The sequence below is a fragment of the Hyaena hyaena genome, unplaced genomic scaffold, assembly GCF_003009895.1.
Source record: "Hyaena hyaena isolate Hyena2069 unplaced genomic scaffold, ASM300989v1 scaffold_21, whole genome shotgun sequence".
Lineage (NCBI taxonomy): Eukaryota > Metazoa > Chordata > Mammalia > Carnivora > Hyaenidae > Hyaena > Hyaena hyaena.
This window is the reverse complement of record NW_024080653.1, coordinates 6,404,332-6,429,664: the sequence shown is the minus strand read 5'-3', so window position 1 is coordinate 6,429,664 and position 25,333 is coordinate 6,404,332. Positions and strand designations below refer to the sequence as shown.

The following is a 25,333-nucleotide window of genomic DNA, read 5'->3' as shown; positions in this document are numbered from 1 at the left end:
ACGGCCACTCTGTCCTCCACCTACGTGACTCCCGACGGCCCTGCTGTGAGGTGCTCCTCCAACTCCGCCCACTTCCCGGGGGCTCTGCTGTCCCCTGCTCCTCGTCCTAATGACATGACACCCCACAGAATCATTGGGCCCTTCTCAGGGGTCCACACACCATCAACCCTCTAAGGACTGCCACTGGGTTCCAGCCTTGAAGAGCCATCCCTCCGGGACGTAATGAGCATCTCAGACCAAACATCTGTGACCTGCACTGAACTCTGCACCCCTCAAATTCTCACGCTGAAACTCAGGTCCTCACCGCGAGGGCATTACCAGCTTGGGCCTCGGAGACCATGAGGTCACCAGTCTGAGTCCCACCGATATCACAAGTGCCCTCACGAGAACAGATACACGAGATGGGATGACCTCCCTCTGCCACGTGAAGACACTGGGAAGGGGTCCCTGCAGACCAGGACCAGACTGCTACCGCTGCCCTCGGGGCTGGAAAGGGCGAACGAAATGCTGTGGCCTCAGGTTACTGCACACGCAATCTCTCAAACACAGTATCCAGACAACGAGGAAGCAAATGAGAGCCCAAGCCCCAGCCCCATGGGCTGTAGAAATCAGACAGCCCCGCGACGACAGAGGCCAGAAGCACACGGGAGACCCCAACACCACGTCCAGGAGGGCGAAATGCTGGCAGACTGGGAAACAAACTAAAGAAAAAGCTGAAAAATACAAAAACCGGAAATAAGAACCACACACCTCAACTTGGCAGTTTTCTGACTTGGGTCAGAAATGTGCTAGGAGAGAGTCAGAGGTGGGGGGCAGGTGGGAGGGCTCTACAGATTTTCTAGAACACAGAAAACAAAATCACATATTCAAGTTTAACAAATTTGCAGCAGGACACACGAGTATGTAATCAACACCTAGACCCACTCGACATGCAGCGGAGATTTCTTGGGTAAAAAACCTTCAAAAGAGGCAGAAAACGCAGCCTGCCTCCGTCAGACTCCAGACTTGCAGGTGCCATCTCAAAAGCGATGGAAGTCAGGAGAAGGAAGAGGTTTTAGTCCAAAATAAAACGTCTGCCTAGAGTTCTATACACTCTGGAAGTAGCTGGCTAACAAAATCGCAAAGTGTTTACTGCCAGTAGCCGCACTAGAGGGAGCCGGAAAGTACGACCCTTGTGCAGACTTGGAGCGGGGCCGGGGCAGCGAGGACACAGACGGCAGCCAGTATGTGGGTGACTTAGCACAGACATCAACCGTACAAAACTAAGTGAAAATGTACCTCTGATACAATACGTGATGAGCTCACGTAACCCGAGGGAAGAAAACGGAACACGTTAACGTCCTTGGTTTTGTCCAGGAAGGGGGTAAAACACAGAAATTGAGACTCTGACAGGGAAGCCACTGAAAAAACAGGAAGGAGTGAAAAGCGCTGCTGAATGATAAAAATCATTTAATTGACCAAACACGGAGGAAGGGAGAGAGGGACGCACAGCTGGCAGGGCCAGTGGAGAACATACGCGGACGCAGCTCTGAGGCCAAATGATCCAGTTTAACAGTCAGAGGAGGTCAGACTGCATTTTGTCCTACTCGTAAGACACACACCAAAACATGAGACAGAACAGAGAAAGGTACAAGTTCAAAGTCAGAAGCCAGGGCAGCCTGATCAGCACAAAACCATTCAGAATATAAAGCAAAGTAGCACCAGAAATAATGAAATGGGCCATCTGGTCACAAGCCTGACCCTACACCCACACACACTGGAACAGAAGACTCGAGCACCCAAAGCAGAAACAGACAAAAACACTGGGGGCGCCTGGGTGGCTTGGTTGGTTAAGTGTCTGACTTGATTTCAACTCCAGTCAGGTCATGATCTCACAGTTTGATAAGTTCAAGCCCCATGTTGGGCTCCAAGCCGGGCATGAACTCTACTTTGAGGGGGGGAAAAAAAAAGAGGAAAGAAACTAACAAAACTACAAAACTGCCCAGAAATAAAATGAGCTGTTTGTTAACAGGACACTTTCTCCTGTTTTCGTTCAAAATTTTTAATCCAGGAAAATCTGCATTTAGGTCTAGAAACAGAACGTTCAGTGAGCCAAGTGACGCAATCCATGCAAGGACCCATTGCACCACCAGGGCGGCGTGTCCCAGGAGTGCAGGGGCCCAGACACCAGGGAGTCAGGGATGTGGCAAAGATGACACTAAAACCGGACAGAACGGACATGACAGCAGGCTGCCAAGGACGCAGCCACCGAGGCAAAGGAGGTGGGCGCAGAGGGGACACAGTGGCAGCAGTGCCACCGGGGAGCAGGGCTAACAGCCCACAAAGACCGTCACCAGGAGCGAGCAGAGTGGGAGACAAGGAACATGAGTAAACGGCACTCAGGGCCCACCTGGTGCGGCTCTTCCCACGCCCCTGAAACATACCCAGAAGGAGGCTCCAGGCGACCCACGGGGCACAAGATGCCAGCCCCGAGGCAAAGCCCGCAGAGCCTGGGATCCAGTGAAAATCATCAGGCTCCTAACGAGATAAATCAGTTGCCATGACCCTGGACACCAGAGCTCACTGGCCAGGAGCTGACCCAGGTCTGCTGTGTGTCCCTGTAGCCTACACCTGGCCAGCTCCCCGCAGACCCACTCCATCCTCCTCCGTCCATGCCAGGCTCTCCAGCCTCGGCACCAGACCCGCCACTGTGATGGTCCAGATGCTCTGCACCACCTGTCTCCACCCCGGCCCACCGCCCACGGCCACCCTGACTGCCAGGCCCCTGCGGGTGGGTCACGTCACCTGGTAGGGCCTTTTCCCACCTGGGCAGCAGGTGCTATGACAGGACCCGGCCGAGGCACAGCCCCAGCCTCACCTGAGGGCAGCGGAAGCCTCCTGATGGCACAGACCGTTCCTGAACGCGCAGGAAATCACCTAGGTTCTCCTCTCTGCATCTCATCGCTTCGTCTCTACGAGGCGCGCTCTGGGTCCTGCCTGCACACTTACTTCTGCTCCGCAGTGAAGAGGTCAAAGCAGCCGTTGGCCAGCATCTGGTCCAGCGTCCTCAGCAGCGGCACAGACACCCTGAGGGGAGAAGGCAAACGCTGAGGGCTGGGCACCAGGCCCGGAGCCGCTAAGACGCAGACTCTCTCCGGAGTCGACACCATCCCAGTCCAAATCCAGACAGGACGTGGTGTAGAAAATGACAATCCTACTGAAAAATTCATATGGAAACGTAAGATCAAGAAAAGCCCCAACAACTAAGGGAGGAGAGAGCCAGCCTGGTGGGCTGGTGCCACTTAATTTTGCCACAAAGCTCGAGGGACTGTGGACAGCACAGACCAAAGAGCAGGAAAAGTCCAGACACGAGACACAGTTTATGAAAACATGGAAAAACAACATGGAAGGGACAGTCTTTCAACACACTGGACATTCACAGGCGGAACCAACACACAGACACGGATCTGTCGCTCATGCCACACACGGAAAGTACCCAGAATGGACCTTAAGTCTAAATATAAAACCTAAAACTAGTCGTCTTTTAGAAAATATTAAGAGAAAACCTTCGTGACCTTGAGTCAGGCTAGGACTCTTCACCTAGCACAACAAACACACCCGCAAAAGCCAAGGGAGAAGCCGGCGTGCATGGACATGCAGGCGCCTGCTCAGAGGCGGTCAAGGGCATGAAGAACAAGCCACCGCCCCTGTAGAGGGTGTCTGATGAGGGGCCTGTGCAGCGCACATAAGAAATCTCAAAACTCAAGGGGCGCCTGGGTGGCTCAGTTGGTTAAGCATCAAACTTTGGCTCAGGTCATCATCCCGTGGTTCATGAGTTCAAGTCCGGTGTTGGGCTCTGTGCTGACAGCTCAGAGTCTGGAGCCTGCTTCGGACTCTGGGTCTCCCTCGCTCTTTGCCCCTCCCCCGCTCCTAATCTGTCTCCCTCAAAAACAAATAAATGTTTAAAAAAAATTTTTTTTGTAAATGCCCAGTAAGCTCCAGTGACAGAAAGCAGATTCAGAGGCTGCCCTGGGGTGGGGAGGGTGCAGGACATTTCTGGGGGAGGGGCGCGTTAGGTGTCAGAACGTGGAGATGGTCTCAGGGATGCTAACAGTCAGCACCTGCACCCTCCGTGCGCACTCCCATCACCCACACTCCCAACATCTAACTCCCGTTTGTTTCCCACAGGACAGCCGGTGAGGGACTGTGTCCACACTGCTGTGACCAAACAGTTGAGAACTGAGTCTGAACCCTGTCAGAGGGCTTCAGGAAACACCCTCATCCCAGGGTCAGGGCCCATGGGGGTCCACAGTCTTCGTAGAAGGGCAGTTAGCAAACTAGCACAGCAAAGATGCTCAGATATAGGCCCATCTCTCGCTGTGATGTGCAGTCCTGGCGTGCAGGGACCCTGTCTACACAGCAGACATGCCTGTGCATGGACTAGGGAGGTCGCCTCACAGAGATTCACCCTCCCAGGCTCATAACCTAGGTCATCTGTACGTCCAATGCCTACAGGAATCCTAATTCCACTGGCCCTGTGACGGTACTATGGCCGGGGGAGTCCCACAAGCTGGGGGCACCTGGGCTCCCCACCTGGGCCCACCTCACCGCTCCCTTGAAATGAAATCCCAGTGAGAACAAAGGACACCCTGGAGGTCTGAGAACCATCACGAAGTCTTCCCCCCACCCGATCACCCCACCCCCATACCTGTCGTTCAGAAGGTTGTCCTCGAAGACCTGCAGGAGGGTCCCGCCAAAGCCCTCCAGGGCCTGCGGGTCGTTCTGAATGCCCTTCATGTAATCGAAGAGGCTCTGCGTCGAGTACCTGACCTGCAACACAGAAAGCACTCTCCTAACGGTGACAAGACCACCGCCCCCTCGCCACCTGCCCCAGGGTCGACTTCAGTAGTCACACTAGAGCTGAGGGGACAGAGTGACACAGCATGTGACAGCGTCCCGCCAGATGGGGCATAAGCACAGAGACATGGAATGAGTCCTGACCCGGAAACGCTTCTCCTGGGGCAGCAGCACAGACTGGACGCTAAATCCGCCACAACGACCCCAAGGTGGCCTCAGTGAGGCTCCGGAGGGTCTCCCCGGGAAGCAGGTCAGGTCAGGGGACCAGATGCTCTGAGAACTGCCATTCCTCAACTTGCAGCCCCCTGGGGGCACTGCTGGGCTCAGAGACCCTCCCCACAGACCCCAACAGACTAGCAGAAGGAAGTGATGCAGAGCTGTTCCTGTGCACAGTGACCATGTGGACGCAGACACAGTCGGCAGTGGGGACAGCAGGGATCCAGTGCCCTGAAGTCGACCAGCAGCTGGGGTCTGGCACCCAAGAGACCTGGCTCCCACCAAGCCTCGTGGTGCCGCCCACAGCAGCATAGGCAGCGCCCCCCAGACCAGCGTCACACGCCTCCACACACAGACCCCGGTGAGTCACTGGAAATGAGTCAACAATAAGAAGTGAGCAGACTTAGGCCCCACCTAAGAGCACAGGTACCAGAACTACGAGACAAGGGACACGGGAGAGCACTGTCGGTCAGGGGAAAATGCGATTACAAAGATGAGCCTGCAGTGAAAAAGCACGAGAGGGGGCTCCCAGGTGCCTCAGCTGGTTGAGTGTCCAACTCTCAATTTTGACTCAGGTCATGATCTCACAGTTCATGGGATCGAGCCCCAGCATCAAGCTCTGCACTGGGAGCATGGAGCCTGCTTAGGATTCCCTTTCTCCCTCTCTCTCTGCCCTTCCCCTGCTTGCTGTCTCTCAAAATACATAAAAGTAAACTTAAAAAAATAAGAAGCTGCAGAACACAGTAGCACCTGGAAAAGAAGTCAAAACCTGGAAGGACGGAGCATAGGTAGAAATGGGGGCACAGAAACCCTGAATGAGAATGAAGAGGGCAGAGAAAGTTCCAGAACGTAGGAACCACGAACACACCGAATGGCGGACAATGAATTCCAACAGATCACAGGCTGGAGTGTCAGAAGGCAGCTGCCGAGCGCCAAGCGGGCTGAGCGGTGGGGCTCCCATGGCAGCAGCACCCGGGGGGCAGGAGCAGCTGAGAGAAAGCGCACGGCAGTCCCCAAGAAAGCCCGCATGTGACCGCTCAGGGGAGCAGGACACACTTCCCCCCAACACTGCTTCTGGGTCCAGAGGAGACCGTGTGAAGGGACCGTGTGACCGCTACACCAGCAGGAAGGACAGAAGACTGAAAACGCAACCAACAGAGCAGACTCATCTGGAAAAGACAGCACAAAGTGGACAAGCACAGGCAGAGGTCAAGCAGCAGCTGGAGTCCGTGTGTGCTAACGAGCCCAAGGAGCCCAAAACCACGCCATTCTGTGTCGTCCGTGGCCGGACACACACACACACACATGCGAGCGGCAGCTCACCGCACCGTTCTCTGTAACTCTGGTCCCTCCCTAGCAGAACACCAGCGCGTCTTCACGAGAGGTAACGCTGCCCCTGGGGGCCTGCCTTTGAAAGGGGTGGACCCTTGACCCCACTCTGACGCCCAAAGCAGAGAAAAAAACAGCACACAAGGAGAGAGCAGTCCTCCCAGAAGGCACCTCTCAGCCTCTGGCGAAACCTCTGCCACCCAAAACAGCGCCAGACACTGCGCATGCCTGTTCAAACCTCCCCCACGCACCCCCCCCCCCGCCCCGGGGCAGATACCTCCCACAACCGTGGACCTGGGAAGAGGCCTCCTCACCGTGGACTCAGTCAAGCCGCCCACGGACACGGCCAGCCCCAGCAAGACGTGGTAGCGGTAGGCAGGCAAGCCCAGGAGCCGGGTGATGCGAGGGAAGGCCTGGGACGGTGCGTTCCAGTTCACGGAGTCCACGTCAGAGCTGCAGAGAGAGCGCCGACAAGCTGGAGGGCTGCCCACGCCCACTGGGGCTCGGGGACCCCGGCCTCGCATACCTGGGGAAAAGCTTTTCCAGCTCTTCTCGATGGGGCACGTGGGGGACAGGGGAGCCCCCGGAGTGCAGCAGTGCCATGAACACTCGGGCGGCGTGCGCACGGACCCGGTCGATCTTCTCGCTCGCCTGCTGGGCCACGCAACACATAACCTGCTGACAGCTGCAAACCAAGGAGCCTGTTAGCCCCGTGTGAGCCCAGCGCGCCACCCAGAGCGGCCCCGCGAGCATGGGGCCACCACAGCACACCTGGCACCTCAGGGGCCTGAGCGCCAGGTCTTGGGTGGAAGGAAGCAGTGAGGAGGGATGGGGTGGGGTGGGGTGCCCCTCCCCTCCCCTGAGGCGGTCACCCCCCTGCAGGCCAGGCCCGACCCCCACACGGGGCGCACTCACACACTGGCCTCGATCAGCTCTGGCTGCTCCCTTCCCAGCAGGAGTGTCAGGTCCATTAGACTGGTCATAGCAGCCTCGCGGACCCTGCAGGGACAAGGATGTGGTGAACAGCCCAGGCACCGTGTGACCCATCAGCCATTCTCAGGTGGCTCAGACACCCTCAACCAGAGTAACTTCCAGAGACTGACCATCGCATCAGTAACAAACACCCACCAAACTCAGTACAGGCAGCCAATGAGCACTTTCTCCCGCTCCATCAGCAAGGACACGCGGACGCCCGAAGAAAGGTGCCACGTTCCGAGCGCGCGCACAGCATGGCACTACCACAAAACTGGCACAGAAACATCAGGGCAGACGTGTGCAGAGGGCAACTAGAATGTCACTCTGCTCTGAGAGACTTTCTCCAACATTCGCTCGAGCTGAAAAGAACGAAGCTTCCACGACATGGAACCCCGAGCCTACACCGTCACTGGCTGGCCCAGGGTGAACGCAGCACTTCCTGGGGACACGGCTGAGCAGCAGGGACCACAGACCACCCTCGCTGACAGACGGAGGCTCCGGCCCACGGGAATCTGGCGGATAAAGCAGCGAACACAGGTGTGGGGGCACTTGAGGTGGGAATCAGCCGTGAGGGGACTCAGGGGGGCTGGGCAGGCTGTCCCCGGGGCATGGCCACCAACCAGATGTCGCTCAGGACCCAACACACAAACGCCAGGGGTGGGCAGGCTGTGGGGGACGGGGTCCCGAGTATCCGAGACCCCCAGTGTCTGCGGGCACAGCACTCATAGGAGAGGCAGTGGGGACACACAGAGGACAAGCCCAAAGGTGCAGATACCCTCGGAGCCTCGCCAGCTCCTGACAGGGCAGGCACGGGCCAGGGTCCCACATGCCAGGCTAGTGCAGCCTGGAGGCCCCACAGGCACAGCCTGAAGGCATCAGGCAATCCGCACCCACACCACAGGCCTGACGGAAGGAACCTCCCGATCCCGGGAGGAAGGCACACCCCTAAAGCCTCCACGATTCCGAACATACAATTTCTGGATGGTGTTACCACCAAAGGAATAGACAGAAAAACAAAAACCCAGGTGTTAAAATAGCAGAAAACGACAAAAGAAACAGATGCAGAGTTGCCACAGAAACCACCGCGAGGGACGTGCTTCAGGAACAGAGGTAGAAAAAATAAACGAATACCAGAGACTTTCTGCTGAGAGCGGGAATCTCTGAGAAAGGACCAAACACCACGGGGCTCTGACAGGCACTCCCCAACCTCCCCGACGGGGAGCCCTCGGGAGGGACACGGGCACTTGTGCACACATCCCCACCCGACCTTCCTCCTCACGGACGTCAGCATCTATGCGTCTCAGGGACCCATGACAACCCACCGTCCTTCTGGCTTGAACTGGGGAGTCAGGGAAGACCCAGGTGCCGAGGGCACAGAGAGCCCTTACAGGGGTGCGACTAAGAGGGGGTCCCCACGCCCATGCGTGAGCAAGATGGAGACCGCAGTTCTGTATCCAGTCCAGGCCCGCTGGCCACAGAAAAGCCATCAGCACCCTCGGGAGGGGTGAGGGTGTTCCCACAGCAAACGGCCCAGAGCCGGGGTCTGCTCCAAAACCACACCCCCCCCAAAGCAGCAGGAAGAATGACCTGGTCTCCAAGGCGCACAAGTGAGCCGGGGCTGGGGTCAGACCACCATCTCGGACACAGACCCTGACGGGTGCAGTCCTCGTGGCCCCGACCCTCAGGGACAGGGAAGCACGGGGGTCGGGGCTGTGCTGCTGGGGGACCACAAGGCAGCTGCCAGGTGGCCTCCCCAAGGACACAGGAGTCAGGGAGGTGTCTGCGTCTACGAGGACGGGTCAAGGCCGTTCGGGGCCCACGCGAGCCGCGTCCCCGCACCATCGGAGGCTGAGCAGAAGGGAAGAGAAGCAGCCAGTGAGGTGAGGGAACATCCTAGCGGATGAACAGGCGGGAAGGTCGGCACACACGGAACACTACGACACAGACTCGAGTTTTACCAGGTGAACTGGACGGCAGCACGGACGTGACCAAGGAAAGAGCCAATGAACCTGAACATAAATTAGCAGAGTTTACACAACTAGAGAAGAGGAAAAAACTGAAGAAAAAAGAAAGAGCTTCAGGGCTTGTGGGGCCACGGAGGTCTCGTTGGGGGAGACAGGGCATCTTGCTGGGGGAAATGAGGGCGGCGGAGATTTAAAGAAATGTGGCCAAAACCTTGTCAGATCTGGGAAAACATGTTCATTTCCTTCTTTTTTCTTTTGAGCTTTAATGTAAAGCTCAACTTCTGTCTGCATCGGAATAAAAGTGACTCCGTGGACGCGACACCCCCAGCCCCTGCCACAGGGCATCCAGAGCCGGAGGCAGAAGTCACGCAAGCAGCTCTCAGCTCCACCAGTAAAAGGGCTACTTGGCCTGGTCTTCACAGCAGATAGAAAAGTAGCCTGAGATGCTGGAAAGGCAACGGCTGCTGACGTGAGCAGATACCACACGAGGACATGGATGGAGCCACAGCCACAGCCTTCTCGTGGCTCAGGGCTTCCTCGCGGGGACAGCGCAGTCAAGTTTCCTCCCAAGACTGTGATCTGGGCGCCTCCTGGTTTCCTGTTTCCCATCACAAGGAGCCGTGGCCCATGGTGTCCATCTCCTCCCTCCTCCAAAGTGGCCCCTTCTTGCCCTAAACGGCCATGTTGGGGGCTCCATTCGCGTGAACTTTCTCCAATAAGAACTGGAAAGCCGACCACCGGGGCTGGGATGAGGAAGTGGCGTGACTGTCTGTGTGACTTGGTGTTTTTCAGAGAAGAGTGGAACGCAACTGGGAGCTGGGCCCACGGACACGGTGCTGTCCCAAGAACACACACTGGAGAGGACAGCAGGTCAAGGACCACGAACAGGAGACGCTGGGCACAGCCCTGTCCGCCCGCAAAGACACAGCCGCCGGACGAGCAGAGGCCCGGTGCGCCTGCCGCCTTACCATGCGCCCACGTCCCCACGGCTGTCAGTGGTGTAGTCGCGCAGACAGTGCAGCAGCGTGTGGAAAATCTGGGAGACGTTCGCTTCACACACAACCTCATCTGGGGCCCCTCCTGCTCTCACGCCAACCGTCTGGCAAACCCTGAAATTAAAAATGCGTGAAATATGGCAAGTGTCTGAGGCCCCATCTTTCCCAAGAGGAAATGCTCGGAAGAGGACAAGCTCAGACGTAGGTGCAGGACTCCAGAGCCCCCTCCGCACCGGCGCCCGCTGGATGACGCACTTCCCCCAAAGTCACGTTTCCTAGTGTTTGCACCTGGGCCCCCCCGCCCCCACCCCTGCCCTCCATCCTGGGAGAAAGGTCACACACACCAGGAGAGGAGAGAGGAAAGGGTGTCCTGGCGTGCATGCACATGCGGCCGACACCACAGGCACTCCACACAGCACTTCCAGACTCGCGCTAAGGCTCACGCCACAGTTCCCGACGTGGCCTGGTGTTCCTGAAGCACGGAAGTTTAACATTCACCACAGCAATAACCAGCAAGAAAATAAAAACTTACAACGTTGCTTCAATGTAGAGCCACTGTGTGAGACTGGGCTCTCTGGACCCTCCGTGTTTGGTCGCTGGCCCCCAGGAGAACAGAGACTCGGGGGCCAGCGAGGGGACCCACCTCGAGATTGCCTTCAAGGCATCCCGCCTGGATTCGGCAAAGCTCACATCCTCAGGACGAACGCGGGTCACGGCTCCCAGGCCTGCCAGCACCTGAAAGACGGTAACGAACTGTCACCAGAAGGTGCGCCTGGCAGGCCACATGCCTGCTGCAGTCAGGAGGACACGAAGCCAGGGACGCCTCCTGCTCCCAGGTCACCTCCCCGGGGCACCCCCAATGCCAGCTTTCTATCCTGCAGCCCAAGGCTGGACACTGTGACAAATGATCAGTTGACCCAGTATCTCGATCCTGAGAAGCCAAGTTTTAGGAGGTCCGTGCAGCTCCTCCGACCCCCACGGCGTCTGGGGCAGGAGGAAGGGGACACAGCACACATCTAAAGGCCGGAGCTGTTTCCACAGACAATGCAACAGCTTTCCTCCACCAGAACTCAGCCCCTCCAAGTCCCTCCGGTCCCTGAAGAGGAGCACCCTGTTCATTCACCTTCCTCACCGCCACTCGCCTGGACAGGCGTGGACTCGTGGTCCAACCCAGCCAGGCCCCTCCCCCACGGGGCCCACCTCGCAGGGCTTGGGGCACCTCACCTGCTGCAGCCGGCCTCTCAGGAGGAAGCATGGGAGGGCGCCCAGCGCCAGCGAGAAGCCGCAGCGAGCCATCTCCTCCGGGCTCTGCAGCTCGGCGAGATACTGCCGTATCAGCTCCTCTGAAAGAAGTGACGACAGGGCCGCTGCCTTCCTTCCCGCACAGCACGCGCTCCTCAGAACACCTCAGAAATGCGCGAGGCAGTGGAGAGATAGAAACGCCCCGCCAGCTTCTGGAGTAGATGCATCTTAGCAGAGGCTCAGATCAAAACTGACTTAAGAATTTTTATTAGGCGATTTTAATGTATGATTTTAGTCTTAGGGGAACAAATCCAGGAGGGGTTGAGACCACTGCTCCGGGTGCACGGCGACCCATGCCGGGAATCCTGACCTCATCATCCCAGTGTTTACAATTAGACTAAGTTTAAAATAACGTTACCGCTTCTTTACGTGGGGCTCTGGTCAAGGGGAAAACGTCATACATTTGGAAAGTTAGTCAGAAACTCACATTACAGAATATTTTATTTTTGAAAAAAAATCACAAAGATTTGGACCACTGCACCCATTTTTACCCATCTAACGTAAAAGAGTGCTTCCTGCACTGCTCAAGTGACTGTCCTGCCACTTCAGTAAGAGGGTGTAAGCAGTGCCACAGGGCACCAGGCAGGCCAAGCGCCCCGACACCTTCGCGCAGTCCAGTCCGCACCACAAAGGTTCCCGACATGTTGGACAAACCACCAGGAGGAGCTTCAGGGAAACCCTCCAGACAGGAGAGAAAGGGCCCAGGAACAGGCAGCAGGGGAAACAAAGTGGAACAGAAACGGGAGGCCCCATGGGAGGCGGGGCAGGGCGGCGCTCCAGCCACGTACGACGAGAACTCCAAACCCAGGAGCAGGACGTTACTTTAAAACGTCATCAGGGAAATGCCGTGGCCACAGTGCGGGTTCTGGCATGAGCACCGTGCTCGGCTGGGGACGCCGACGTGCCAGGCACGCATCGTCTACAGATGGACCGGAGCCTCCAGATGCCACGCGAACCCCGCGAGCGGCCCCCAACCGCCATCACTACCCCCGCGCTCCCGGGCTCGGCCTCCCAAACCTGCGCACCGTGCAGCGGGGGGCAGTGCCCCACAGCCTGCACGCCCACGCTTCCCGCTGGAATCCCCCACGGCCCACTCACCCTGCCGAGCGGGATCTGCCTCCCCGGCCTCTGGGGTGTAGTACTCGCGGCAGAGCGCGTCCAGGGCCAGGACAGCTGCTTCCTGAAACAGAGCAGGACACGAGTGCCCGCTGCAGCACCCCCCACCCCGTGCCCCAGTAAGTCTGAAACAAACAGAAACTGAGTCACATGATCCTTTCTAACCCATCTGCCGATCATCAGCAGATACAATTAGAACCTCGACGCTTTCTGCAAGTAACGCAGATGGAAAAAATGGTTTCTTCCATATAATGCAAGTGTCTTTTAATAATAAAATGGGGCACTTTTTCTTTCCCAGCAGAACTAAGGGCAAAGTGCATGTTACACACACAGAAGTAATGCACAAGCGTCGTTTACAGAGTCGTGGGGCCGGGGTCGGGGGGAAAGCATGGGCGCTGACCGCAGCCGTGGCCCCAGGGCCCCAGCACACCTCCACTGCCCACAGGAGGAACCCGAGCTCAAGGTGAGCCTCTCAGGGTCAGACAGACAGCAAAGGGCAAAGGCTGGATTCCTATTTTCTTTCCTGCTGCTCCCCCAAATCGAGCGGCCAAGCCCAACAGAGCAGCCCTGGAGAGACGTGCAGGAGACCACACAGGCAGGGCCACCGGCAGAGGGCTGGACCACACAAGGCAGCACCACGCCACGGGGTCATCTGTGCAAACTGCCACAATCACCACTGGTGTGGATCCATTATGGGAATGGTCTTCAAAGGAAATGTTGAGGCCCTGACTGTGAAACATCCCAAAACTGTACTTGGCGTCTACAAAATGATAAAGTTCCTTTAAAATAAAAGGGTTGGGGGTGCCTGAGGGGCTCAGTCAGACCTGGCTTCAGCTCAGGTCATGACGTCACAGTTCGTGAGTTCGAGCCTCGAGGGCTCTGTGCTGACAGCACGGAGCCTGGAGCCTGCTTTGGATTCTGTGTCTCCCTCTGTCTCTGCCCCTCCCCAACTCATGCTCTGTCTCTCTCTCAAAAATAAACATAAAAAAATCAAAAAAAGATACGCAGGAGGCTGGAGCATTAATCATTCAGGAGACCAATGCAGACTTCCATTTCTCCACTCTCAATAAAAGCCTGTCCGCACCTGCTCTCTGTAACCTCTGTGACAGCTCTGTCAGCCCAAAGTCATCTGTCCCAGGACAGGGCAGCAGCGCATCGGCCACCAGACACACGCGCCCTGTCCGCACTCAAGACAACCAGCGCATGCGGGCAGGGACCCTGGACTGGGGTTCCCACCTGCACCTGGGTGTCCCAAGAGTCCGACCTTACCACCCCGCAACTCAAAAGGACACAAAACACAAATGAGCAAGTAATTACTGCACATAAACGGGAGGGATACGCAGAAGGCGAATCTAACTAAACCAGAAATGGTAATTAAAAATCTAAGTATCCTGGCCATCATTGGCTGCATTACTTTTCCTGATTATAAATTACATAGACAATACCATCTAGAATTCCATACAGAACTATGGTGTTTATCAATTATCACATTAGTATATAAAAGGAACTCACAACCCACACAGTCCTTTGAAACAAGGACTAGAAAAAAACTTAATGTCACTTTCCATACAATGTAACAGCCACACAAGTCTTGCTTACCATACCTTGATCTGTTGTCTAGAAGGAGTTGAAATAAGATGGAGATTTCTCAAAGTGTCATCTATCAGCCACTGCCACCCATCTGTCAAAGACAACCATTTTACCCAATTAGGAACATTTAGATGAAATTAAAAACAACAGATCTACCTCTCAAAGTGGATGGTAACCCTTCACGATGAATCTGGAGGAGATCTAAGGCAAACATTGAACCCCAAGGGCCCTCTCTCCATTCAGAGAGAGAAAGCCTTCCCGTGGCTGCAGAAATGTTAAATTGTCACTGTGGGAAATGTCAGGTGGCCACTTCTAGCACCTCTCTCTCAAACAATGCTCCCCCAACCCCCACCAATAAATACCCAAACATTCAACTCAGACCCCACACCAAGAAAGGGATGCTAAATGTATCCAACCTTCTTTGCAGTGGAGCACAGAGCAAAGAACTTCTAAGACTGCAAAGAATAAAGAGGGCCTGGGTGAAGGTGACCCCAAACCCCCTTTCTTCCCACCTCTAATGGCCAGATGCCAAAGAACATGGAGGACTCCAGGCCCATGCGGGGACCTGGCCACCACTCCACCAGAGCTGGCGCTCATACTCCCTGCCCGCACCCCATCAGGGTGAGGATCAGCCAAGGAGGCCCAGTACTGGGCCCAGCTGCCACGGGCAGAGTCCCGGCTCTGAGGAGGGGGCCCAAGTGACCTCTCAGGAGACGAGGGAGAGATTCTCTCTCTTTCTGACCGTGCAGTGGGTGCTCATTACTTTACAATGGGTCCTTAGAGCGATTTCAAAAGTAGGCATTCTGATACCATAAAACTTTATCACCCTTTATCATCCATCCTACCCAGCTCATTTTTACCTTTTAATTTGGAATAGTTCTGGCAGAAAATGCTACAATGTGAGTCAATGAAGAAGAAACGCACTTACCAATGATGGCGTCACCTCTAAAAGGAATTTTAGAGAGGGACAAGTTTTCTATCAGAACACACACTAGGAAGAAAAAGAACAAATACAACGTCATTTCTCCAGAAATGCCCATCGTGGTGCCCGCCTGGCCCTGAACGCTCAGCCACTCTGGATGCATCAGTGCTGGCACCTGGCTGGCCCGAGGGGGCCCTGGTGCCTCCTCACCCATGTGGCCTCAGAGAACCTGCTCCAGACCAGGCCAGGGCTACACAGAGCACTGTAGCCAACACGCCTACAGCTACAGGCGTAACCCCAACACAAATCCCCAGGGACAACTGTCAGTTCAGAGGACACTAACAGGGCCATCGATAACCTACGAGTGATGGAGCTGTGGCATCTGAGATGCAGCTCCCACAAGAGGACAGGGGCTCCAATACGATGGAGCAAGCACTCCTGTCACAGGTGAGCACTCACAGACCACCTAGGGCAGGACAGGTGAGCACCGGGAGTCCACGGAGGGGTGAGGACAGGTGAGCACCGGGGGTCCACGGAGGGGTGAGGATAACTGAGCCTGTGAGTTCCTGGACAAACCATGGTGTTAAAAGCTCGGGTAAATTCCTAAACTCTGCGAAGAATCAGCATTGGTTCCTTAAATAAAGACATGATTCCACCCCCATGGGCAGAAATCCAGTCCAATATAATCAACAAGTTAAAAGAACCATCCACTGCACAGAAAACGACCGGAAGTACAGGATCAAATCCACGAGCTACGAGTGTCCAGCTGGTGGCCCTCCTGTGGGCTGCCCTCTCCCACCACACAACCTCCCGGCAAGCCGCCCTACACCCCAGCACGCCACACGCCCCTAACACGAGCACCCGGACTCCTCTCCCCAGTCGCCCACATGAGAGAGGGTGACCGTGCACCCCCCACAGCAGGCACACCTCACTGGATCAGCTCCAGGGTTTTTTTTCTTGATGGTACAAATAATCTATAGGCGCTGAAAAACCCCTAATGCTACAGACAGAAGTTGGAGAAAAAACTGCCACTGGCATTCCGGTCACCACCCGGGGCACCCAGCAGGACCACACCCACCCTCACACTTCTGCAGATGCTGGAAGGAACAGCACTGCTGCCACACACACTCCCCTTCCGGGGTCCCTCTACACCCCCCAACCAACCTCCCAGATTGACCCCAGGCACCAGGCCCGCTCTGGGTGTGACAGCAGTCAGGCAGCCCGGCTGGACTCAGGACATAGGCCACCGGGCCCTAGTGCTGGCGACGACAGCGCCCGCCCCGCGCGGTGTGCAGAGCCTGCCACCCTCCCTCAGGAACACGGGGCCCACACAGCCGTGCCGGTACCGCCAGCGGAGCAGCCACACGGTCTGCACATGCCCGGGGGGTCCCAGACCAAAGGCGAGCCTGCCCCTCCCCACAGCTCCTGACTCCCACTACCGGTCACCAGGAACGAGGTCCCACCCGGCTATGGCGGCTCCCGGGGCCACCAGCAGACTCCGGCCACCACCCTGCTTTTCTCTCTAATGAGGTAACCAACTGCTGGAGACCTCGCGCCCTTGTGAGCAGACGTGTGATGCTCTGTACTTGGGACACAAGTCGTTCTCCTGACGGGCTGAGCGCTCCCTCCATTTCCCAGTCACCGCACGCGAGGTGGCTGCTCGCGCCTGTGGACGTGGACTGCCGCCTGCCCTCACACAGCTCCGTGTGTCGAGCCCCGCAGTGGCACCAGGATGGAGAACGCACACACTTCTAATCGTAAGGGACGCCGGCCGAGGGCGGAGTGGAGAGCCTGCGGCAGCTCACACTCCAGGGCCAGAGCCCCGCCTGAGCCTGTGCAGCTGGGGCTACAGCCACCTGGAAAGAGACCCTCCACTGTCCTCTGGGCACCCGTCAGCCGCGCGGGGGCCACCACGGCGTGCACTCCCGGGGAGCGTCTGTGCATCTGCTCTGCAACCTGAAGACATCTTTCCACCGCAGCACGGGAACCTTCTCTATGTTCCCTAACCAACAGTTGTCACGGTTTATGCAGACACTACTTTCTACTGCTGCTTCCAGTTGTGGAATTACTGCGAATTCTGCTGGGCGTCTACGTGCCAAAAGCCAACATCCAAACACAAGAGAAACCTGTGCCCCCCAGTGAGAACCGGCGACAGAGCAATAAGACACCAGGGCTGGATCTGCTTTCCGATGCGGGGAAAACATACTCACTGTGGCAGGAGCACACACGAGGCTCTACGAGCTACTTCTCTGTGTTTTTGTGTAGATCTGAAATTTTCCAAGTTAAGTTTTTTAGAGACTGATGTTATCCTACAACGTCTCCTAAAATTTCTTTGAAGTTTTTTAAGTTATACTTTTTGTATTTAAGTTTTTAATCAGAAATTTAGTTTTGGATACGCATGATGTAGGGATACGATTTTAATTGCTGCCACACGGTCGTCCATAGCGTCATCATTCCTCAGTGAGCCACCGTCCCCACCAATGCTGGAGGTACCTGTGAGTCATGCATCAAGTCCCATACCCGTTATCACATCAGCACCTGCTTCTGGATCCTGTCCTCTGTTCTTCTACCAGTCTGCCTGCTCCTGAGAAAATGCGACTCTGCTTTGAATGGTTTTACAGAGTGTTTTAAGGACTAGAGAATCCAAGTCCTCAACATTAAAAAAATAATTTTCTTAAAGATTTGCCCTGTACATGAGCTTTAAATGCATTCTACAACGTTAAAAACAAAGAGCTTTATTATTTCCTGTGAGCCTACAATTATTTCAAAATAAAACGTTAAAAAAAAGTTACACACTAGGTCACTCAGACCAACCCACCAGCTAAGACAGAGGTAGAAATAAGCTCTATGTCCTTGAAGTCACTGGGGAGCTCCCAGGGAAGCAGAGCCCCCCCAAGCAGAGACAGGGGCCACACCCCTGACCTAAGTGGCTTCTGCCAGAGAAGGCTCGCACTCAAAACCCCAGAAAGATGGCCAGAGCGTCCACAAGCCTCCAAGGGCCACTGGGACAGAGTGTGAAGTCCAGAGCGACTGAGGGGAAGCTGGGAAACCCTCACACGACCTTGAATCCAAAGGACCACATCCCAGACAGGTCTGGCTTCGGTCTTGGAACGCTTCAAGGCCTGAAAGGGAGGGAGATACCCCAGACTCACATCCCTGGCCTCCAGCCAGAAGCCGATGGAAAGACCCTCTCGGGGAGAAAACAGTCCTGAGCTTCAAAGTACCTCTCTAACTTTTCAGACCCAATATCCAGGCCTACACAAGCTCTAGACAATGGTGTTATTAGACATCGATTCTAAATGCTTATTTTGTTCAGAGGCACCAGTGGGTGGCTCAGTCTGATAAGCGTCCAATTTTGGCTCAGGTCCTGATCTCGTGGTTCTGGAGTTCGAGCCCCTCATCGCGCACTGTCAGCATGGAGCCTGCTTGAGATTCTCTCTCTCCCTCTCTCTGCCCCTCCTCTGCTCTCTCCCTCTCTCTCAAAATAAATAAATAAACTTTAGAAAATAAATAAGTGCTTATTTTGTTCAAAACACTAACTTACTAAAAACTATGACAGTGATACAGAAATTATTAAAAAATAAACTCCGAAACACATAAACACAAGAATTTAAAATCCAATGGATGAGGTTAATAACTAATAAAACGCAGCTGAAGAGAGAATGCACGACATGGAATATGGGGCAAAAGTCCATGAAAAGGACAGAAAAGGGGGAGATGGACAAGATGTGGGGAGCGGATAAGCAGGTCTATCCTGCGGAGCCTAGAGCCTCAGAAGCAGCCGGAGAAAGAGCAGAGGAGCAAAATTTGAAGACACGATGGATGAGTTTTTCCAAAAGTGACCAAAACCAGCCACCGACACTACAGATTATGGAACCCGATACCCTTGTTCTAGGTCTGCCATATGAGCCACAAAAACCAGACACGAAGACACAACCTCAAAGAGGCCAGAGACCCAGAGAAAATGAACAGATTGCTTCCAACAGAGTGCGTGCAGGTGACTTCTCTACAGAGCGGGAAACCTGACAGACGATACAATGTTGTCTTTAAAGTGCAGACAAATACATGCATCCATAAATGATGAACAGCAGTTCTATATCCGGCAAAAACACCCTTTAGGAATGAAGGTAGAAAGACATTTTCAGACAAATCAGAGTTTCCTGCCAGCAGACACACACCATGGAGACCACTAACGAGCATGTGTTCTTCCGGCAAAGGCAAAGGTTCCCCTTGGAAGTTCAGAAATGCAGAAAGGAATAAAGAGATTTCTTAAAAGACAGGTATGAGGATGCGTTTAAATGAATTTTAACTAGATAAAACAATATTGTCTTGTGTGACTTAAATATATAAGAAATTGGGAGACATTAGGAGAGAAGCATGTGCCAGTAAGGGAGAGCTAGCATCTGGGTCCTCACCTCCCACACTAGGAAGCAAATTAATAATACGTGTTCAAGAAAATAGTAGGGCCTGGGGTGTCTGGGGGGCTCAGTCAAGTGTCACTTCAGCTCAGGTCATGTTCTCATAGTTGTGAGTTCGAGCCTTGCGTCGGGCTCTATGCTGGCAGCACAGAACCTGCTTAGGATTCTCTCTCTCTCTCTCTCTCTCTCTCTCTCTCTCAAAAATAAACAAACATTTTTTAAAAAATACTAGGGCTTACTTCCTCCTGGTGACTAAGTGACAATCTTCTACACACCTTGGCCAACCTCACTGTCCTCCATCCTGCGCTGACCAAACAGGATGGAAGCCAGCAGCCCTCCGAAAGCAGCAACACCCCCCAAAGTGCACCCCTTCCAGGCAGCTCCCAGCACAGACAGCAGGGGGAGACAGGGAGGGGAGGATGGAAGGCTGCCCCCCCTCAGGCCCCCACAACGGATCACAAGCATAGCTATCCCCCAGGAAAAGCCCCCAAGACTCTGGGGTATAAAAACACCAAAATAGCAGTAAGGTTGCTTTTTTTCTCATCTTTGGACAGAACAAAGCAGTTTTTCTATGAGGTAAATACTCCGGCACAGGGAAGCATGGGTGCCAAAGGTGAATGAGGGTGTGGGGAACAGCCGCCTCTCCTCAGATCTTCCAGTACCACCACCAGGACACAACTGAGCCAGGCAGGGACTCCGTGCTCCCCTATCACAGCTGGGCCGATCTGGCAGGGCAGGATGGCACCACATGCGGCCCAGGGCACACGTGCCACAGGGCGCGGACTCCAGGGTGCACCTCGCCTACAAGCGAGGAAGGGCCTGAGAGTACCTGTCTCCCGTCTTGGAAAGATACTGCTCCTGAGCTCCTGACAGTGGTTTGCCGGCAACAGCCTGAGTGCGTCCCTGTGCGCGTCCAGCAGCTGTCGTGATAAAGCTGGAGCAGCTGACCCGCTGGCACAGGAAGCTAGGATCCCAACAGAATCCCAATTCCACAAGACAAAGCTCTCGGAAGAATCCCAACCGCCAGTTGCTGGGATCACAAATGGCCTTTCCGGCCTCTCCTTTTTCTCTGCAGCCTTAATGCGCAGACACAGGCCACCTCCAGCGGCCTGACCCGGCTGCAAGCTGGAGACCCTGCACCGCGCCACACATGCCCCAAAACCTGAAACGGCCTGTGGGTCGTGAGCTGTGGGTGGCGTGCAGAGGAGTCTTAATGGCTCTGCACCCAAGGGACACGACTGGGTCCTCATCCAAGGGCCACATGCTCGTCTTGGCCCAAGGGCAGTCTCTCAGCAGTCCCACGTGTCCGCTCACAGAAATGACTTCTTGTGTCTGGAGTTTATTCTCCAGCGACGTCAGTCGAACCCACAGGAACGTGGGCACGGACATGGAGAGGAGGCCCCGCAGGCCGTGCTAGGAGACCAGGACAGAAACCCGAGAGTTCAGCCAAGGGCTGCAGGGCAGGGTCATGAGCGTCTCCTTGGGCTTGACCAAATGGACCTCGGCAAGTGTGGATGTGACGCGGGTGAGGCCCCTGCGGGCTGCAGCCAGTGAGGACACAGCCCGCCGGGGCCCCAGGACCAGACATTTCCATTAGGAACAGTCTTAAACCTAAACTCAGGCTTTCCTCGCGTCACTTTGTGGAACTGTCTATGACGTGTCAGTGCGTCCTTCCTTACTTCCGTAAAGAAAAACACCGAAACCAAAACAACCTACTTGGAAGAAGCCTTGTAACAATCGGCTGGGGATCTGAGAACCCCGCCAGCCTCATCTGAGGGGAGTCTGGGGCGAAGACCTGGTTTTGCAGGGAACTTGGTTCAGCTTAGCTGCTGCCGCCTGTCTGAGCCCCTCCCCTCCCACCCCCACGCTGACCTGTTTCCTCAGCAAGGGGCTGCATTTCCCTCTCACGGACCAGCACCAACTGGGCCCGGCAGTTTACTCTGGTTTTCTCACTACTGTCAGCACCTCCTTCCACTGTCCCTCCACCACCGGCTACGCACATCCCCCCTGGGACATGCATGCCTCAGTGGGGTCGCCTGCACCTCTGAGGACAGCTGAGTTACAGCAGTATGAGGGGACACTTACGTGTTGATGATGTTGCTTTTTTTTAAATGTTTATTTATATTTGAGAAAAAGAGACAGAATGCAAGCTGGAGAGGGGCAGAGAGAGGGAGACACAGAATCTGAAGCAGGCTCCAGGCTCTGAGCTGTCAGTACCGAGCCCAATATAGGGCTTGAACTCATACACCATGAGATCATGACCTGAGCCGAAGTCGGACACTTAACCAACTAAGCGACCCAGACGCCTCTATGATGTTGCTTTACAAACTGACCCCAGGACCCTGTGCAGGAAGGCCAAGTGCTGTCCTGTATGGTCTTAGATGTGGGCAATCCTGGGGGCACAGCCCCCTGCCAGGCCACCATACCAGGGTAACTCGACACCTCTGCTGTGACCAGCCATGGCCCCAAGGTCCTGCCCACACCCCATCACTGTGCCCTTGGCTCCCCAGAGCCTACGACTCCCATCCCAGCCAGGCGCTGCCCCACACACTTCCTGCCCATGGCCCAGAGGAACCGCCTCATCCTCCAGGAGCCCAGCACACGTCACCTAGTGGCTGCAGGGGACCCTCAATGTCCCCCCACACTGGGCAGGACTGTCCTCTTCTCTGAGGCAGCACTTGCCACAGGGCCCGTCCTGTGACAGAGGGATGGCATGCCAGTCCTGCATGAAGGCCCCTCGGCTACCAGGGGCTCTGCTGGAGGTCAGAGTGGCTCTGAGGTTGCTGAGGTTGGAGTACAGGGCGTACAGGAAGCTCAGCGAGACCCCCCTGCAGACGTTCAAGGGTGTGCACGTTCAAGGGTGTTAACGAAACTAAGGACCCCAAACAAGGACTGAAGCACACACAGAAAACCAGCAGTGCTTTGTGAGGAAGAGGATTTGGGGCAAATGAGAGCAGCAAGGCACAATGCACCCCCTTCCTGGCCGGCGCAGACTGCCCCACAGGGGCAGAGCGGACAGGGGCAGCCATGGGGGCACCAATCAGGTAGGGGCCAGGGCACACGGGAGGAAAGTCACGGAAGGAATGGTGAGAGCCAGTGCGATGGATTGTTCCAGAAGCAAGGGGACAAGTGTTCCAGGCAGGAAGGGAGCACCCACCAAGGAGGCTCAGGCCAGGAGGCTGCACAGGCACAACGGAGCCTGGAGGGAAGGGCAGCCGAGGGAGGGGAGACTGGCAGCGCTGCCCAGTTCCCCGTGTGCCAACAGTCCCCGCACAGGAGTCGCCCCACCCGGGCCTGCCCTCAGAGCCTACTGGCCTTCCTCCCTTCTCCCTTCCCGGGTGAGGGGATCCCCTGCACGCGGACTGCAGCCGCACGCAGCCGCCTGACAAACATAACAACCTCCAGACACTCAGAGCAGCCCTGGGGTTTCTGGCGGGTTTAGCTGGGGCTCCAGGAAAGCTAGGTGCCTGCACACCAGCATCACTCAAGCTCCCAGCAAACATTTAAATACAATCTGAAAAGCCATTCTTTGTCATAGTTACGCATAGTGTCCTGAAGAGGGAAAGACAGCAACGCTCAGCATTCCTAGTGCTATTATGTGAAAAGCAGATTATACCTCCGTTCGCCCACCCCAGCCCAGCTGCTGCCCAAAACTCATCACAGGAGCAGACGCAGCGGGCAGCCCCAGGACTGCGGGTGCAGCCAGGCACGCCACAGCCAAATTCTGACCCAAAGAACCGCCCAGCCGCTCGGTACCACAAAGAACACACAGCACTGGACAGAGTGAAGCAAACGCCCTTAGGACTTAATCGCACCCAAGCCCTGGGCTCAGACCTACCTGCTTGTCTCATGAGTTCTCCTCCTAGACCCCTGAAAATCAATAAAAACATTCAGAGTTAACATCTTTTATCACACATAACATAATATACCCTCACTAAGTAACAGGTGGAAGTTCAGGCTGCAGACACCAGTAAGAGCCTGCTGGGCCACGCTTGTTACTGCCGCTAAACGGCTCTGACAGTAAGCAGCGGAAAACCTGCTGTAACTGCCCTCCAGGTGGGGTCATTCTGACTCTCGGGTTCCACCAGGCACTATAACCCTTACAAGCATTAACCACACTGTATGGTCACACAGAACAAATTCCTAATACTGCTCAACGCCTACTCTGTAAGAAAAGTGACACCAGGAAGTCACCAGCATCCAGCCCAATGAAGCCACACTGATGTCCCTCAGGAAGAAAAGCAGGGAGAAGCAGCACTGACCATTCCAGACGCCTAATTCCTGACGCCAACCACAGGAAAGAGGCGGATGTGTACGTAAGAGCAGGCCACGAGGAGACCGTGGGCAGTTTAGGAGACTCCAGCTTCTGGCCCAGACAGAGTAACAAGACTCTCCCTCCTGCCTTAAAACAACGAGGCCACTAGATGAGCTCTAGGAAAGGAAGGCTCAGACAAAGAATAGAGTCTGTGGGGGCGGGGAAGCAGGCAGAGCCAAGGGCGCTCCCAGGTTCAAGGTGAGCCTCCTGTCAGCTGAGTCGAGGAGATGGAGGCAGAGGGTGGGGGCCCAGGGCCCTGCCGGGTGTCCTCAAGCCTGTGAGGGTGGGAGGTCATGAGCCACACATGCAAGAAAAGGAACTACCTGAGCCCAAGAGGAAAGAGATCCTTGCAAGAAGACAGGACACTCACAGGAGCCCGCGTGGCAGGAGTGGCAGAACCTGGTCATGCACAAGGCACGTCTGTGAACTGGTTCTGGACCCGCCACAGACCCTTCAGTGCCGGCCGGGAAGGAGCCAAATAATGGTGACCAGCCACAGACCCAGCAGAAGGCAGTGGGCAGCAGCTGCACCCTGTCCCCAGTGACAAGAATCTCACACCACTGACATCTACCCAAGAATCAGGTGGAAAACACAACCCACAAACACCAAGGATTCAGTGGCGCACGAGGCCATTACAGCGGCTCCTGGGGACACGTGTGCCATGGAGGCAGAGGGAGATGCAAGCTCAAGGAGGAGACTGAAGGCATAAAAGAGACACAAATGGAAACTCAGAGGATAAAAAAACCCAAGCCTGAGAAGAACTGCACCCAACACCATCAATGGGGTGGGAACAAAAACCAAAATAATTCTTTTGAGAAGGCTTAAAAAGATCTTGCTACGAAGAACTGCTCAGAGACTAAGGGAACCTTGTAAAAACAACAGCAGCTCCTCAAACAAGGTCCCGTGGGTCAAATCTGGGACGATCTGAGCAGAGAATGAACACGACGCCCATGGGTTTCGGTGCGCTGGCGAGCACGTGGGTGTCAGCAGACAGACAGCGGCACGGGGGTGAAAAGGGAAGGCTGGTTTTCCGCACAAACCCTGGGCAGCAGGCGTCAGAAGAACAGGGGTCTGACAAGCAGGCCTCGGCAAGTCCTCGTGTGACTGATGCGGGCGAGGGGGCGGGCCTAGCAACGGGGGTTTACACACCACAAAGCTGCCTGCCCCCAGGCCCCTCACCAGCGGTGTGTGAGGGTCGTGCTCCTCACTGGCACATCTGACCTTCTGGAGGTCTCCCCTGAACCCCGCTGGGGGAGCCACACTGCACACCTCCATGGGCAACACGAGTGCACGTCCACACCAGTCACACTGTGGGCGCCAGGCCCGGCCCGAGGGAGCAACTGCAAGCCTGGTGT

The 25,333-nt window shown here is 55.6% G+C and overlaps 1 protein-coding gene across 2 annotated transcripts in view; it reads right to left on the bottom strand.

Annotated features, from left to right (window-relative positions):
* TBCD (tubulin folding cofactor D) overlaps positions 1-25,333 on the bottom strand; it is a 155,617-nt gene that overhangs the window by 8,597 nt on the left and 121,687 nt on the right. For both annotated transcript variants that reach the window (XM_039226427.1, XM_039226428.1), the window contains 12 exons: positions 23,502-23,533; positions 15,252-15,314; positions 14,338-14,414; positions 12,716-12,797; positions 11,540-11,658; positions 10,959-11,050; positions 10,289-10,429; positions 7,297-7,380; positions 6,908-7,066; positions 6,696-6,834; positions 4,688-4,809; positions 2,989-3,066 (listed from right to left, as the gene is read on the bottom strand). In XM_039226427.1, the coding sequence (XP_039082358.1) occupies positions 2,989-3,066; positions 4,688-4,809; positions 6,696-6,834; positions 6,908-7,066; positions 7,297-7,380; positions 10,289-10,429; positions 10,959-11,050; positions 11,540-11,658; positions 12,716-12,797; positions 14,338-14,414; positions 15,252-15,314; positions 23,502-23,533 (1,188 nt within the window). The remainder of the gene's footprint in view (positions 1-2,988; positions 3,067-4,687; positions 4,810-6,695; positions 6,835-6,907; positions 7,067-7,296; positions 7,381-10,288; positions 10,430-10,958; positions 11,051-11,539; positions 11,659-12,715; positions 12,798-14,337; positions 14,415-15,251; positions 15,315-23,501; positions 23,534-25,333) is intronic.